Source organism: Lepisosteus oculatus, chromosome 25 (assembly GCF_040954835.1).
Source record: "Lepisosteus oculatus isolate fLepOcu1 chromosome 25, fLepOcu1.hap2, whole genome shotgun sequence".
Lineage (NCBI taxonomy): Eukaryota > Metazoa > Chordata > Actinopteri > Semionotiformes > Lepisosteidae > Lepisosteus > Lepisosteus oculatus.
This window is the reverse complement of record NC_090720.1, coordinates 10851190-10868485: the sequence shown is the minus strand read 5'-3', so window position 1 is coordinate 10868485 and position 17296 is coordinate 10851190. Positions and strand designations below refer to the sequence as shown.

Here is a 17296-nt window from a genome sequence, read left to right as displayed (position 1 = left end):
TCCAGGAGAGACCCGACGGCACAGGCTTTATCATGGCCTTCTGACCATCTGAGTCCAGGGCTCGGAGCACCAGGCCTTGTTGCCCTGGTTTTAGTCCCTGTCCCTGTTCCAGATCCCATTCCGGATTTTAACCTTGTTTGTCTCCTCTCGGATGGATCTCCCGGTTCCTGGACCCTGGACTGCACCCCGGATTCCCCCTTTGGACTGTTTGGACTCGTTTGCCTGTGCCACGCCCCCAGAGCACCGGACCACCGCCGTCACGCCCCCCTGTCTGTCAACCCATCCTGATCCTCAACATTTTTTCCCTGTTATCCCTCTCCACTTACTCCTGGATTATACCGTCTGCACAGGGTCCTGGACTATGCTTCACTGGAACCACGGACCGGTTCCTGTTACACTGACCAGTGAATCATAAGCAGTCTTTTGTTCTGAACAAAAGTCTGAGCGGGATGGCTGCTGCCAATGAGCAACCCTAACAGGAACTACAGTGTATATTTCAGAAATGGATAAATGAATAATTTTGAAAAGCAGCCTTGCAAACAATGACAAAGCCCAATATCTATCCTTAATGTGACTTTATTGACATCTTTATTGACAAATTGTATCGTCAAGTGCATTATTAAGCACCTTGGGGCAACCTTGTTGTGAAAGGTGCTATATCAAAATAAATTCAACTAAATTGAATTGACTCCTGATAATAACAGTTAAAAATCTTCCGATGAGCTTAAAGGTGAGGAGAAAGCCAAATCAATATTTAAGATTTAGAGACCAGACCAATGGAAATTCCTGCGTTTCCGTTCAGGTGGAGAGTTGAAAGCAGTCGAGAGACACCTTGTGGTTTAAATGTGTAATGAGATTTGGCACTTTTGAAGTCCAAAATTTTTAAATGACGTTATATTGATTTGTGGATCCCTAGATTTATAAACTCTGGATTTATAATTTAAAAGATTAATTTTGTCCAAATGGGAAAGATTCTTTTCATGCATTATGATTGATGATGAAGTTTGTAAGTATTTTTAAAATTTATAAATGAAGATAGCGAAATAAATGGAAAATACATTATTTTTTATATTTGTTTAGATGTATATAAGCACATTTGCATATGTATTTACGTTTAATGTTTTATTTTGAATTTGTAATTGTCATAAGGAAGTTAAAGATTGAAAACATACCATTAATTGATGATTCCATGAAAATGCTTTAGAATATAAATTAGAAATGATATTTGTAATTTAATAATTTCAGTTTTAATATTAAATGTTATTAATGCTAATGTGCAATTGTGACTTTACTATTATATTTGGTGTTAAATTAACTAAAAATACATAAAATAATATCAAAATGAAAATATACAGTAAACCTTAATAATTATTTTCATGGTAAAATAGTGCCTAGAAATATGCTCCAGACTCTAACTGGTTCTGGTCTATCATGTTTTTTGGATGCTTTTGTACCTATAGTTCCTGGATCCCATGTCAAAATAGGGGAAATCATGAACTGCAACTTGTACCAGGAGATGTTTGAAAGTCAGCTACTTCTTTCTGCCAAGAAGGTCAAGCTCGTCCAAAAACGAATATTCCAAATGATCTCTATTCTATAGAGTCCTCATATCACACTACAGGACTCATCTAGACAGTGTAAAATCTGCCGGAGGAGGATTTACAAAATACTAGCTACAGGGATTTCACAAAAATGCGTTGAATAGACTTAAATCAATGTTGACAAAGATGACTTTGTTCTGAGCAATGCTATTAAAAACATTAAATATTAAAATGTACATTTTGTTTTTTAAATTAATAAACATGACCTAATCTGTACATTTTTATTTTATTTGTGATGTTTATTATTTATGTTTTATTGTTTCAGGAGAATTAAGACCTTTGCAGGGTACTGCATGTGCTTTGCATTTCACAGTACATTACCAGAATATACAAATATTGTATATTAGATGTCAGATATTAGATATTATAGCAATACCTCAACAACACATTCACAATAAAAAAGGCAGAACAAAATCAAATACAAAAGAATGTAATATAAACAAGTTAAAATATTGAGCATAAACATTTAAAGTAGTTTATTGGTTTTACAAAATGGGGGACCTTGAGCCAGGATGGCCACTGAGCAACTAGAAAAAGCTGCAGAATTAGACACACCTGGGCTGTGAATGAAAGGAAGGAATTCCAAATGAAGGAAGAGTGCTGTGGACAAGAGTGCTGTGGACAGGCTCACTGTGGAATTAGCCACACCTCTACTCAATCAAGAAGCTCATAAAAGAGAGAAGTCCAGAAACAGAGAGTCACTTTGTATCTGAATGGAAGTAGGGAAAATACAGCTGAGTCAGGGACCTCTGTGATAACTGTTTAGGAGCATCCTGAAGCAAGTGGGATCAGTCCAGAAAAGAAGTGTTAAGGGTCTGTAAATAGGGGTTATTTTTGTATTAGGCTGGTTAAAGGCCTGTAGTTCTTGGTGAGGTATCTGGAAAGGGAGAAGTAAATGCTATCGTTGCTTTTACCCAAGTTGCAATGTGATTAATTGTTAAGCCCACAGGTAAAGACCTGTGTTGCTAAGACAGAGTTTGTTGGACCAGGGCTGGGAGCAGTTGTCTCATTCCTCTAAGCCCTGTTACCTGGTAATATAGCAGTGTATCTCCTCATTTGAAAAGGCTCATGCCTAGTGAAGTGTGTTGTGTGAGGGGAGTGCTGAATTACCTTTTATTTAAACGTTTGTGTTCTCAGAAATTAAGATACAGTAGGAGTACACTCCATTTTCTCAATGAGAGTGCTAAGATCTCAAAGGGGGTGCAGGAATACTGGAGTACTGGGATATTACAATCCTAAAAGACATGAGCTGTTTAGCACAGGGTCATAATAGAGCTAGTGTTGGTACAATTGTACACATGAAGTGTTGCTATGTTATAAAAAGGATTATAGATTTGGAGTAAAAAGAACTTTTCATGATCTTGGTGGGGGGTGGATGGGGGTTATGAAATATAGCTGGGATAAAGGGCTTTTCTGCTCTAAACTAAAGAGATTGACTTAAATCCTGAAGGGTGTAGATGGGGATTGAACCAGGGGGCTTTTAAAGTTGGCAGTGAGACAACTGCAGGGGGTCACAGTTGAAAGGTGAAAAGGAATCTTTATGAAGGTGAAACTTAATAAACTTCATTGATGCAGCTGTGTGTGTTTCCTGAAGAGGCTTCTCCACAAGATAATCGAGGCCAAAACACCTGCCTCCTTTAATAAGTGCCTAAAACTTACAAAATAACTTTTCAAGGAAGGATTCTACCAAGCAAAATTCACAGGCTATTTGCAAAACACTTCCAATGATGTCCTATTCATTGTTTAGATGAGAAATGCTATGAAAATGTTGATGTTCACATTAAAGATGTCAACGAAACATGAATAAATCAAAAACTAAAATGCTGATTGTGCAAGAATTCACCCCTTTATTATGACACACCTAAACTGGTTCAGATATACAGTACAACCATTCTACAACTAGTTTATTGGCTTCTACCTGTGTGCAATAATAATTGCTCACATGACTTCTGAATAAATGCAAATGTCTATAAGGTCCCTCAGACAATGTTGCAAAGTTGATTTTGCAACAATCCATTCAAGACATATTGAGAATGTGGCAAAAGAGTTTGGTCAATCGGAGCCTTTTGCTCTAAACTTAGTGTTATATCTGATTCTAAACTAACATAATTGCATCTCTTGATCAACACCATACCTCCTGTCAAGAAAGGTGGTGGCAGCATTAGGAGATGGGGCTGCTTCTCATCAGCAGGGACAAGAAAACTTGTCCAGATGGACAGTGAAAATAGATGAGGCAAATATTGGAGAACCTGTTGTCTGCTGAAGGCAAAAAGGGATGAAAATTGCCCTTTCAGCAGGGCTGTGACCCAAAGGACAAAGATGAAGCGACACTGGAGTGGTTTAACAAGAAGACAACGAATGTCCTCTAGTGGCCCAATCGATCGGACTTGAATCGGATTGAACAGACCTGAGAGTCTTTCCCAGCCACTTAGAGGTTGATGAATTGTACAATAAAGAATGGGGGAAAATGCCCCTTGCACATGTGCACAGTAGGTAGAAACGTATCTAAAGAGACATGTAGATGCAGGAACTACCGAAGGTGCTTCCACCAAGTACTCACTCAGTGAATTCTTACGCAATCAACATTCTTTTTTTGGTGATATTTAACGTCATTTACAGTACCAATACATGTCCAGTTTGAGCTTTCAAGTTTTGATTAGAAATATTCAGTTTAATAAATGCATACATTTGTAATGAGATATTTGGATGCCATTGGAAGAGCTGAATATAGTCTCTTGCAGCACATCTTTCTCACCTTGCCTTTCCTTTCTCTTTAGAAAGCTTTATCTTTCATCTGGTAGATACTATACATCTGTTAAAGCAAAAGCCAGTTTAGGAAAAAATCTTATCCTACAATTATAGTTCGTAATGGGTTATATAAGTGAATCTATGTGTGCGATTTGGTTATGTCTTAGTACATTGTAAATACTGTATGTAGAAGATCAATAACACATGCTGCTTTTATCAGAGACACAATAAGGTTCTGTTTCTGCAGGAGTTACATTATAAATATTTCATTTCTTTGCTGAAATTACCAACGGCTTACCAGCTAAACTGACAGAAGTTACAACAATTTCAGTCCTAAGGCAGTGTTGTCCAATCCTGGTCTCCCAGGTCTTCCGGTGAAATAAATTGATTCTGTTAAATCACTAACCAGCTGGTTTAGCTTGGTACTAGGCGAGATGGAATGAAACTCAAAGATACACAGGCTCTCATGGACCAGGAGTGGATAGCCCTGCTTTTGGATTACAGACTACTGGGTTTTTACCTTAAAAAATCAAAGCATTCTCTGACCATGATACTCATTTTGTAATGGCCAATAACCTGTAATATGCAGCAGCTTTTCTTTACCTAAACTACAGTAAACAGTCCTTCTCTAACAAATGCACTTTCGAAATACCTGTGTTGCATTTTACTATTCCACTGGGGTAAAAAAATAAAAATAAATCAAAATCAGGAATTTCCAATTTAATCACTGTAGGTGTTTTCATCCAAAATCTCCAGTTTTCATAGATATCCTTATGTAGAAAAAAACCCCAGTGATGTTAATTGCATATACTGTATTCTGTTTTTGCAGTCACAGATATTTTTCAGCATATCAATGATATAATACACATTCCAACAAATACTGTATGACGTTCCTGTGAATCACGTTCTTTTCAATATTTGTATATAATTATATAACTCGGGTGAATATTTGAAGTACAGTAGTGCTCATTAAAAATGTTTTGAGTTTGCTTCAGATACTATACACAACGTAGATGATGTGAATGTTTAAGTTCTAAGACCTCATGTGCCTGTGAACTAATTTCTGAGCTTATATAAACAAGGGCAAGCTCCCATCCAACACGAATAAAGACCAATTAATGGAAGATGCAAACAATAGTGTATTGATGTTGGAAGTGTGCTAGAAAAGAAAAAGATCATATCAGTTAAGGAAGTGAAGGCACACTTTGTTGGTTCACTGAATCATATATTGTTGTGGGACAGCAAGGTCGTCATGGAAACTGAAATTGGAACTAAGAAACCTGAGTAATAGTGCTGATGTGATCCCTTAGCTAAAGACAAACGGAGACACAGCTTTACAGTCATTTGAAGCACCTGCTGGAGTGTTGAGGAGCAACAGGCACTATGAACAAATTTGTCATTTTATTTTACGTGCTTTTAAAGGTTCTGGCTGTTAACTGTAAGTATGGGTTTCGTTTCGCTAGTCTGCCCAAGCAGGAAGAAATTTAATAATCATACCTTTTTTGGCTGTTTTACCTGCCTTACTGATAAGCCGCATCACCAGTGCATTCACCTGTGTTTAAAACAATTTAAACGGATTTACATTTGGTTAGGGGCTTAATTTTTACACAATGCTAGTTCTATGGAGTCTGGAAGTTTATATTCTAAGTGTCAATGCAAATGATCAATATGTTTTGCTGAGAAGTATTTTCTGTTACTCTGTGAGGTATTTTCTGACCAGCTGCGAAAGAACACTATAGAAAAGCAGCAACCTAGTAAATAAAAAGTTTTGAGAACTGGAAACGTTACAAATTCCATAAGATGTTTTGTTAGTTTTTTTTTTTCCTTTGTGTGAACTGCTTGAATCCCAGAATGACTGTGCCTCATTTAACTTAATTGGTGTCACCGGAGGCTTAGGTATAACGGTTTCTGATTCTCTATTCATCTGCCAAAGCTACGTTTGGATTACTGTATATACAGTAAAAAAAGTGCTGCTGGCATTTGAATTAAATTGTATCGCTTTCTACAGCTGTACTCAGAACTGAAAGAATAAAATCTATAGACTTTAAAATGTGCAGTGCGTTACATGTGCATTGTTTTGTATCCCCAAAAATCTGTACCTACACATGTCTAATTATTAATTTATGGATGGTAGCAGGAGAATTAGGTTACAACACAATTTGTGTTCAGCACATAATGCTGACTCAGAGCAAGACTTGTCCTGTAGAGAATATATTTACGAATGTTAAGAAAAATAAGGAGAACAGAAACAGAAATGTTTGAATGCAAAAACATGTGCATGAAATGGAAATCGTACTTCTCACACCCAGCTTTTAAAAGCAAGAACTCCACAGGGGAGCTCATGAAATGAGAGGTTAAGAGGAGTGTGTTGTCCATACAATGTTTCTTAAAAACAGATCTTTGAGTGAATCGTTTATATTGATGGAAGATTTTAGCTGGTGCTGGATGAAAGAGTGAGCTGTTCTTCTCCATTACATCAGGAAGCTAACAGAGGAGAAAGAAAATTTGTGCACGTAGTTTAAATTCAAAACTTAAAAAATATAATAGATTGTCTTGAAATTGTGTGAGCACGGTTATATAGATTAATAACGGAAACTCAGATTTCTTGTTTGAGAATGAGGTGTTAGGGGGTGACTCATAGAATGTAGTTGCCTGATTCATCATCTGATCATCTTAATTAATTAATGACAACTTTAAAAGGCTTGTAACAGTCAATAAAAATGGCACCTGTCAAATTCGCTGCCGCTAAATGGAAGAAAGACAAAGCCCTTATAATTCATTTCTAACAATCACATCACATTTCTCTATTGGATAATGAAGAATAGATACTAAACATTTTAACCGTCTTTTATATACTGTAAGTAATGTTCCCCACAATAGATCTGAGATCTGAGGGGTATTTGAACTCTGAAAAACTGTCAACATAGCTCCACATGAAGTGCAATCACATGGTCAAAATTCCCTCTCCCGTTTAAGTGCAGAAGGGGGATTTAACACTTGGGGAGATATTTTCTTTGATGCTTCTGGTTATCTTGTTACAGCGTTGCTTAATTCTGACTGATTCAGTTGCGTGCAAGTCTCGCATTACAGAAAAAAGGCCTGATGTCGGTTTAAACTTGGATTGCGTAGTGTTACCATTTGACATCTTTTTCTACGGGATTAGAGAAGCGGCTTGTGTTTCCTACTAACTAAAAATGCTCTTGCCCGTAAATTGTGTTTGTGAAGTTAATCCATCCATCACAGGGGAGCCGGAGCCTATCCTGACAAGTAACAGGCACAAGGCAGGACACATCACAGGGCAAACGGACACGCATGCACTGACACCAGGACCAGTTTTCCTAGAAGCTAATTGATCTGCCAGTATGTTTATTGGACTGTGGGAGGAAACCTATGTGAACATGGGAGTTAACATACAAAGTTCCCATAGATGGCACTCCAGGTCCAGAATTGAACCCAGGGCCCCAGTGCTGTGAGTCTTGTCACTTTGTGTCCTCTGGTTTCATGATGCTCTTTTTGTTTAGGGGCCTTGGGCTATCCCTAATGTTGAGTGGGTTAATGGGCGAGTAATCATTAGATACAGATGTGACTTTTAGCCATAGAGTGAGGGGGCTACTCTGGGTATGAACCCTGAGCTGTAGCACCTCCTTTGTGGAGTCAAGTAACAGCAGTCAGGGTGGAGAATGGGATATGAAATTTGTAGATCATGTCATAAAATTTCAGTTCTACTGTGTTTTGCAGAAATTGGTAGTGAGCACCTACTTTTTAGCAGTCGATTTTTGATGAAATCCCAGTGGTGAAGGAAAAAAGGCCTGTACCCACGACACACTCATACTGCCACTGGCTCACATTTTAGAACATGTCCTGAACATGTAGTGAATCTTCTGCATGTGAAACATGGCTGATGTGCTGTATTCTCTCTTTAGCTGTAGATGATGTTTTCTAATTTCTAGTCAATGGTAAGAGATTCTTGCTTATGGCAGTGTACTTGAAGACCACTGCACGTCGAATACTACCTGGGCCTTTGCTTTCCTAGGTTTTGAGTGTGTTTGTGACAGTTTGCGTTCACTAAATAGAAGATCAGTTAATAAGCAGTCCATATCATATGGAAGAGGTAGAGGTTTAATCCATGCTGGAAATTGAAGAAAAACATTGCATTGAATGACAATAGCCTTAGAATAAAAATAAACTCCTTCAACTTAAATAGTGCTTTTCTGGACACTCTACACAAAGCATTTACAGGTAATGGGGACTCCCCTCCACCTGGATGATACAATGGCAGCCAGGGTACGCCAGTATGCTCCCCACACACCAGCTCTCAGTGGGGAGGAGAGCAGAGTAATGAAGCCAATTCATAGATGGGGATTATTAGAAGGCCGTGACTGGTAAAGGCCAGGGGGAAATTTGACCTTGGACAAATGGATATGTTTTTATTCTCCTCAACCACTTTTGTGACTGCACATTGCAGTAAAACTTGGTCCTCTTCCTGGTGTTGTAGGAACTATACCATTAGCTTGGCTCTTCTTGGTGATGAACATCTCAGTGGAAACTGGGTTGTCTTTGAACAACTGAATTTAAGGTTTGCAACCATTGTGGAGAATCTTCATACCCCCCTGTAGGCCTTGCTCAGCTGACTATCTTGCAAACTTTTGCAAATATATGCATTCAATTGCTTTAAGTGCTTGTTAGGTAACTGGCTTTATTAAATTCCCATTAATGGTGAATATTTCATCGACTTTCACATCCTGCCAGTGCACATTAACCAAGCTGTCACTATATTTATCATCGGATAATAGCAGATGCTAAACATTACCGTTATCAACAACAATAGGGCATGGAAAATAAATAAATGCTGGCGAAAGTGCAAGAGAGATTAATAGCAAAGTCAGGAGTTCGGAACAGCTTGGTTTACAGAGGCTGAAAAAAAGAGAGGCTGTTATCCTTCTTGCATTCTTTCAGTGTGTACTCAAACTGCGATGACCTTGATGTGTTCTTCATGGCTTCCTTATTCATTTCTCTTTCTGTTCTGTGGCAATTGCTGTGTCAAAGCTGATTCATGAAGAGATCTGCAGCTTACATTCTGATTGAAATGAACCACTCTTGAATTGAGTGGACTTCAAACATGCAGCTAGATAATGGCGTTGGTCATTTTGATGTGGCAAGGAGAATTAAGGACAAAATGTGCTGGAGTGCTCCTTCAACATCACACGCTACAAATGAATTAAGTCAGTTATCCATCAATGCACTACCTATATTATGTATTACCTTATATTTGTACACAATCATGAGATATTGTCCTTTGTATTCTTTCAGGTCAAGGACGTATTGTTGGCGGCTATGCCCCTGTCCCCCACTCAATCAGGTATATTGTGTCCTTACAGACCACAAGGGGGCAGCACTTTTGTGGAGGCTCTTTGATAAACAGGTACTGGGTCTTGACAGCAGCCCACTGCAATATTGGGTAAGCAGCAACTTACTCTTGTAAGATGTAAGAAAGCATGTACGGTAAAAGTCGATGTTGGACCAAGCGGCCTAACCTTACTGTTGAAACAGATTCCTTAGGTTCAAACAATTAAGCAAAATAGGCTGAGGAGTTTCCTCTCATCTCCTCTAGCTCTTCTTTTCCTGAAATGTGAGCCTCTGTGTCAAGTCGTGATGTTTAAACAGGCTACAGTATGGTTCTGTTTCATCATAGGTCAAAGGAAAGGGTGAAGGCATCCTTGGTACAGGGAAGAATGGAGCATTGAGGAGAAAATAGTTACTCCTTACAAATGCTTATGCAGTGCAGGTGACTAGTTTAAAGGGGTTTAATTAAAGTGTCTTGGGATGCAGTAGAATTTCTCTATTGCAGCAGAAAAGGCAGCCTGTAGACCAGATTTGGGATATGTGTTTTATTTAATAAAATTCCCCCATTCAAGAGAATAACAAGCCTGAGTGTCACAACTCCCCACATGTCTTCCCAGGTCTGATCAAATATTGGTAGTTGCTGGAGACTATTCCCTCAGCATGTACGAGGGCACCGAGCAGTATTCCCAACCCCAGCGCTTGATACCCCATCCTGAGTACAACCAGAGCACCAACAATGCCGACATCATGCTCATTAAGGTAGTGTGTGGATATCAAAGGCTATTCTAAGTCCGGTATGCCAGCTTTGGAAATGTTTTCGTTTTTTTTTTTGTTCTTGACTGTTCCTTCTGTCCAGAGACGGCAAAATCATTGGCAAACTATTTGCTATCAAAACGCAACTTTAGTGGACAAGGTAGCTAACCTTGAAGGCACAAGGCAGGGTGCACCTTGGACGGGACGCCAGCCTATTGCAGGGCACACACACGGACACAAACGTACTCAGTCTTGCACCTGGACCGCTTTTCCCAGAAGCCAATTAACCCACCAGTTCGTTTTGGACTGTACCACCCATGTTTTTGTGGAAAACTAAGATTTGTTGTAGCATTAGGACTGTGTTGATAACTTTTACATAGTAGAACATAACAAATTGAATACTCAATGAGATAAACAACCACTTATCCAGTCCGTGTTTCTAGTGTTGCCCACTTCACAGAAAAATGTTCTCCAATAACCAACCCTGTAATATGAGGTAGTATGTATCTCCTATGTATCACAAATACACTTGCGCTTCAGTTGAACATAAACCATAGTCTCATTCGAAACAGCTGCTGGCCTAACAGACAGCAAACTCATTTTGGTGTGTCCTTCCACAGCTGAAGACTCCTGTGGCTCTGAACGGCTATGTTTCCATTGCCCCACTCCCACGTCAAAATGCCTCCATGCCTGAGGGCAGGGTGTGCCGCGTCTCTGGCTGGGGCTACACCAGCTCCAACACAAACCAGATCCCCAGCACGCTGCGCACGGTGAAGCTGCCCGTCATCTCTTCTGTAAAGTGCAACAGCACCAACTCCTTCAACGGCAGCATAACCTACAACATGATCTGCGCAGGCTACAGTGCCGGAGGCAAAGACGCGTGTAAGGTGATTGGAGGGATATTGTCCATTCATATCCTATTCAAAGGGCCTATTTAGTGAGTCCAACAGGAAGCTCTCCAGCCATACCCTTCAAGCAATGCCCTTCTCTGGCATCGTGCCACGTTAGAGATGCACGCCAGCTCTTCAGCTGCACACAAGAGACCTACATTGTGCTCTGTTTCACTCTACTGTAACGGAGGCAAGTAGTGGCTACTTCCACACTGGAAAGTAAAAACAAAGCAAGAAACTCCAGTATTCCCCTTTTGTTTTTCTTTTCAGCTCATCTAGATTCCATGCCCGTCCCTATTTTAACCTCCTTAAGTACGAAGGAGCTCTACGTAGTCGGAATTCTGTTTTCTCTAACGCACTGTAAGACGGAGAACTCCGGGACTAGCCGACATAATGTTTTACGGCTTCAGGCTGCATGAAGGGAACAAAATAAGCAAATTTCTTTTTTTCCTCAAAAAGTTAAGAACAAAAACCAATCAGTTTTTTGTTAAACTAAATCTCTAGAAATGATTAGGCATGACTAATGTACGGTATGAACTCTGTCACTGGTTTATCAATCTGCTGCGCACTGCAGAGTCTTTATAAATGAAAAATTCAAGCCCTGTTACAAACTTAATGGGCACACAGCAGAGCCTTGACCTATTCCGGGGGTTTTGCTTCAATCATTTTACTTTCTATCACCTTCCGTAAATATTCCGTTTTTAAAAATTAAAAAAAGTAACGTAAGAATAGGAAAATAAAATTAAAATGTGACACACATTTGCCACATGGCAACATGAGAAAAAACAGTGTAAATTACAGTGCAGAGTTCAAATAGAAAATATGCAAAAGCTTAGACTTTCCACAGTGCATGAATAAAAACATTCCTGTTCCCTGGGTGGTGTTTTTTGCTTTAAAAGCCAGGCAATCAAGGATGATTTTTATGTGCAGTCTCCTGGCTCATGCTGTGAAATACTTTCACACACCTTCTCATCAAAACCGTCTACAATGGAACTGGTGCCTGGCTGGGTTTCTTGTCACAGCAGTGGTGTACTGTAGTTGGAGTTTTGTAGATTTTTAATAGGTTCCTTAGACTCATTCTGTCCGCAGATGAGAAATTCCATTATCTAGAAAATGTTACTGATGTCAATTTTTTACTTTTTTATTATGACAAATAGTATTAATATTTTAAAGATATTTGAAAGAATACTAAAAAAATAGATCTGGTTTGACATAGAAAAGCTGTGTTCCACAGTTCAAAATGAACTTTTTCAGCAAATCAAAAAGTACCCTACAAACCATTTCACCCATTAGGTTTTATACAAGTCATCTTTATGAAACATTCTTTTTTTTTTCGGTATTAGTCAATTTGAGCTTAACAAAGTCCCGAAAGTGAAACTGTGGCAGATATGGTTTTTCCAAAGTGCTTAGTTTAGAAAATGCTGGGAGTCCTCAAGAAATTTCTAAAGGAAATGCTAGTTTAGAAATCAGTGTTTCCTTTAAAATGAAATTACAAGCCATAATGCAGTGCTGTGTTGTGAACTAATTTAAGCTTTAATTTTCGTGGTTAAATCTATTTTGTTGCGTTTCGTGCATCTGGTTAAATTAACTTTATTTCTGGCATTCTGAAGCTCACATACTGTAGGAAGGTAGTATTAGCATGTCTCCTAACCTGGAACAGAAATAATAGATCTCCAGTTGCAACACAGTTGAACGCAGGATCTCTAAGAGATTTGTTGTCGTCTCTGCAGGGGGATTCTGGTGGTCCGCTGGTCTGTGAGGGCCGTGTGTATGGCATTGTGTCCTGGGGGAATGGCTGTGCAGATGCCAGGTATCCTGGAGTTTACACGGCAGTGTCCAAGTACAGAAGATGGATCGACAGGACCATATTTAGCTCTTATGGAAGGTGCTCCAAATACTAGAGACAGTATGCCATTTTCATTGTTAAAACCAATCCTGACCAATTTGTTTTGTGCATGGAAGGCGAAATGACTACTAAGAGTTTTTCCTTAAAAATGTTATGTGTTAAGGCCTGTATACATCGGCTCCAGAACTGTAACATGTGTATTTTTGTAACATGTATTTTCCCTTTGCCCTCTTGATATTGCTGGAAGACCACGCAAGGCTCCCGAGAACTTGACCCTGTTTGTCCAGGTTCAGTGGTGATCTTACAGCTTAGGCTCTGGGTCATGCACAGTCATAAAGGTCTCATTTGCTCAATCACTGTATAAATATGTGGAACATCCTTGTTAATACAAAAGCCCATTTACAGATATATATCCTTAAAATACTATTGTTAACACAGATGTGATTTGACAGTGGTGCCATAGAAGTGCTGCATTCCACAGTGCAAAATTCACTTTTTCTATCCACCACATCTGTATGAAATTCCAAAACTGCTTGAGCATTTGTCTATACTGCTACATGTCTGAAGGACAAAGGGAATGCAATGCTGGGATCTAATGGATTTTGGTAAATTTATAGAGATCTCAAACAATTTGAACAGAAAACTCGGATTAAAGAATAAGAAGTTTCACGATATTATAATCTGACATAATAGTAACATTGCAAACATCAGTGTCTTTTACGGTATAATTTGTATGACCTTCAAGGCAGCACTGACGCACAGACCTGATCAGCCACTGTGCAGACGGCTGTGGGAATGTAATACCACTCCTCCTGTGCAGCTGTCGCCTTCTAGAAAAGCCCTGCAGCCACGACTGCGTCCTGTTTGTCTTATTAAATGACTATCAATTCATATTTGTAATTTGAATTTAGCCACTTTCAACTTTTCTTGCATGCTAAACACTGAGCACCTTTGAGTACAAAATCGCATGACGTGCCTCCTAATAATCAACTAACCTACTGCTTCAGCTCACTTTTTGAAAATGGAAATAACATCATGAATATGCTTAAGCTATTAACCACAAACTTTGCCTCATTATGCCTCACCATGCTTCTCCTTTGCTTTTTGTTTAGTTTGCAGCCTCAATCTTTCAATTATGTTCCGGAAATCATTTTTGTCTTTCTCTGGAGCAACATGCTGGTCAATCTTAACATAAAATGTGTTGCCTGGAGACGCATTTCACATTTTGTTAGAGGTCTTACACAAATCTCCTTGACTTTGCAGGCAGAAAGGATCTCAAATGTTTAGTCCCAAATGGACTCCTGTTTTGGTAAAACTTAGGCTTTTCTCTTGAATATAAATCCCTGTTGCTGGTTACATTTCATAGCTCTTTTTGTTTCTATTGATGAGCAATTGACACTTTTTTTTAGAAATGCCTTAAAATAAAAAAAAGCAAAGTGCTGTACAAGAGATCTTGGAGAAAGGCGGTATGTATATTCTTGTGCAGTGTCTGAGGCTAACCTATACAAAGGTGACCTAAAATGAAGTATTCTTTGTATCTAAGATGCCTAATACTATATACTGTATCTAGACAGCAGTGTGGATTGGCAACTAGGACTTCAGACTCCATACAAAAGAACTTGAAATCTTGGGTGGAGTGCAGCTTTTTTACCTTTTGTACCCTTGAACAAAGCTTCACTCAGATTGCTCTGATAAATCTCCTGGTGTTTAAATAGGGCTCCAAGTTGGCACGGTAAATAAACTTCTGAATCGACTTAACTGGCAGTTATGAAACAATTCCTAACATCAACAGTCAGCTAAAAACCTGCATGTATCACTACTATATCAGCTTGGGCTGTAATTAATATTAGTACAGCTTAAATTGGGTGCGAAATAAACAAACAAGCTTGTCTTGAATTGCTTAAATCAAAAACATCAAACACCTCAAGGTAAACCAGACATGAGTAGGCGATATGAAGTGCAGTAGCAAATCCAATACATGTACCAGTCGAACCTAACTGACCCATTTTCAATTGTTAGCATTGTGTCTTAAAGTTACTGTAAAAATGTTTCTTTGAGTGCTACAAACTAGATCTGTCAGGTCTGACTGTTAAAACAAAGTCACTTAACTTTCAACAGATTTGTCAGATGAAAAATCAAATCGAAGATGTGTGGCATTACGTTACATAGTCTTTAAAATAAATGTGAAATAGATTTATTGGGAAATTAACTTTTGCATATATTTTATTAGATATTGCCATAATCCTTATTATTCCTGTAATATTCTGCATTCATGGCTGAAATAGATTCTCTCCTTCAATTCTCTAATTATTTTTCATTGTAGGAGAAAAAGGTTGTGATTTGGTAGAATTGTGGTTTTGTTATGGGATCCCTGTGGGACTGGGGTGGCTTAGTTTGAACATGATTGTTAATAGCAAAATTCTGGTCCCTGTCTGACCCACAATAAAGGAGCAGCTTGCAGCATATTTCAGAATGGGCTAGATTACTGAGGATGGCTTGATCCTTCAGCGTTGCTGTATTTGCTTAAGCAAAAATGTTTGTTCTCCCTCAGATCAGGAGCAAGAGAAGTAATTGCCTGTGCAAATTACATCTTTGGGTCTTAACAGTATGAGCCTCAAGAAATCAAAGTCCCATAATACATTCAGCTTTATCCAAGAAAAATATATTATGTATACACCATACAAGAAGCCTATGATGGTAATATCAGTCTCTCTGGAATGTAATGATCATGTGAATTCATCAAGGGGTCATGACCTTCGGTAATTTGCGTTCTGTAGCTTGTATGCTTATAGATTATTTTGGTGTAAAGCCACACTTGAAGGGAGTGATTTTTGGAAATCTAATTTCCAAAACTTAGTAGGTTCCCTTTTGTGAGAAGGCATCAGACTATGTACATGTCATAACTGTCTATTATCTTCTGCTGGAACAGAGTCTCTATAAAATGTCATCTGCTCCTGGGCCTTTATTGTGTTCATCCAACTGTCTTGGATAAAATCTTATTCTTGTCAGTTTCTGTCTTTCAGAATTTAGCTCAGTATTTTCTTCATCAAGCAATAATCCATTGATCTTGATCCATGACCATTTTAGTCTCTTCACTGTTACAGTGATGGCACGCAGCTCAATATCTGATTTATCTGGAAAAGGTTTGTTCTGGACATTCTGGGAAATGATTACCTTGAATGAAAAACAGCTCCTTCATAAGAATGCAAAACAAAATGCATAAAAAACATATAGCAACATTTTACATGAACACATAATTGTGTTACATTTTCACTTGACGTCTCTCAAAGTGGAGTTTTGATCTTTGATAACCATGTGCTTGTAATGTCATTTGCGCAAAGAATTGGGCTGTTACAGTGTGTTGCATAGTGTTTATGAAGGAGTTGTGATGGTGATTTGGGTTGTGCACTAAATAGATCCAGGATCTCCTGTGGGTTATTCCGCAGTAAAGGCTGTTCTCTATGTAGAGTAAAAATCCACCGGAGACCTTTTTGTCAAGGAGAAGAGGAGGTTATAGTATACTGTATTTGGCCAAAGAAAAGCACCCTTCTTGCAATTAGGAGGACGGTTCTAGCAGGAAAAGTTACAGCTGACCTTTTTAATACACTTACTTAATAAGGAATACATAGAGCTAAAGTCTCAAGAGGAAAAACTTATTTAATTTCTATTGATCAAGCGACCTTTTACTTTAATCATAAGATGTCTATGTAACTGAGCTATATCAGTGTTTTCTAAAAGCAGGTAGTTGCAATTGGCCTTCTACACAAAAACAATTCTTTGGTATTCTTAAAACAAGCCTTCTTTGTGCCTGCAGGCCCCTGGTCTTGTCAACAGTAGATGCATTTAATGTTGCAGCTGAACATGGTGTACAGAGAAAGAATTTAACCCTTCATCTACATGATATCAAAGATGGATCGGAATTAAATTGAGAAAAAAAAACGAGCAATTGCCACTGCATTAAAAATGTCAAGTAAAAGAAAAAAATCTAACTGAAAGTGCATTTTCTGAATTCTGGGGTTAGGTATACAAATATTTATGTATATGTTGACTTGTGACATACAGTATTGAAGAAGGCTGACTATGATATTGTCAAGAGAGCAGGGAAGTCTGCTGAT

At 38.6% G+C, this 17296-nt stretch overlaps 1 protein-coding gene across 1 annotated transcript; it reads left to right on the top strand.

Moving 5' to 3' along the window:
* The first annotated feature begins 5682 nt into the window (after positions 1–5682).
* Positions 5683–17093, top strand: LOC102688622 (trypsin). Its single transcript, XM_015336820.2, has 5 exons — positions 5683–5787; positions 9660–9807; positions 10310–10451; positions 11066–11332; positions 13066–17093. Exons 1-5 carry the CDS (start codon positions 5733–5735, stop codon positions 13234–13236), a joined length of 783 nt encoding a protein of 260 aa, XP_015192306.1. The 5' UTR covers positions 5683–5732; the 3' UTR covers positions 13237–17093.
* Positions 17094–17296: the final 203 nt, after the last annotated feature.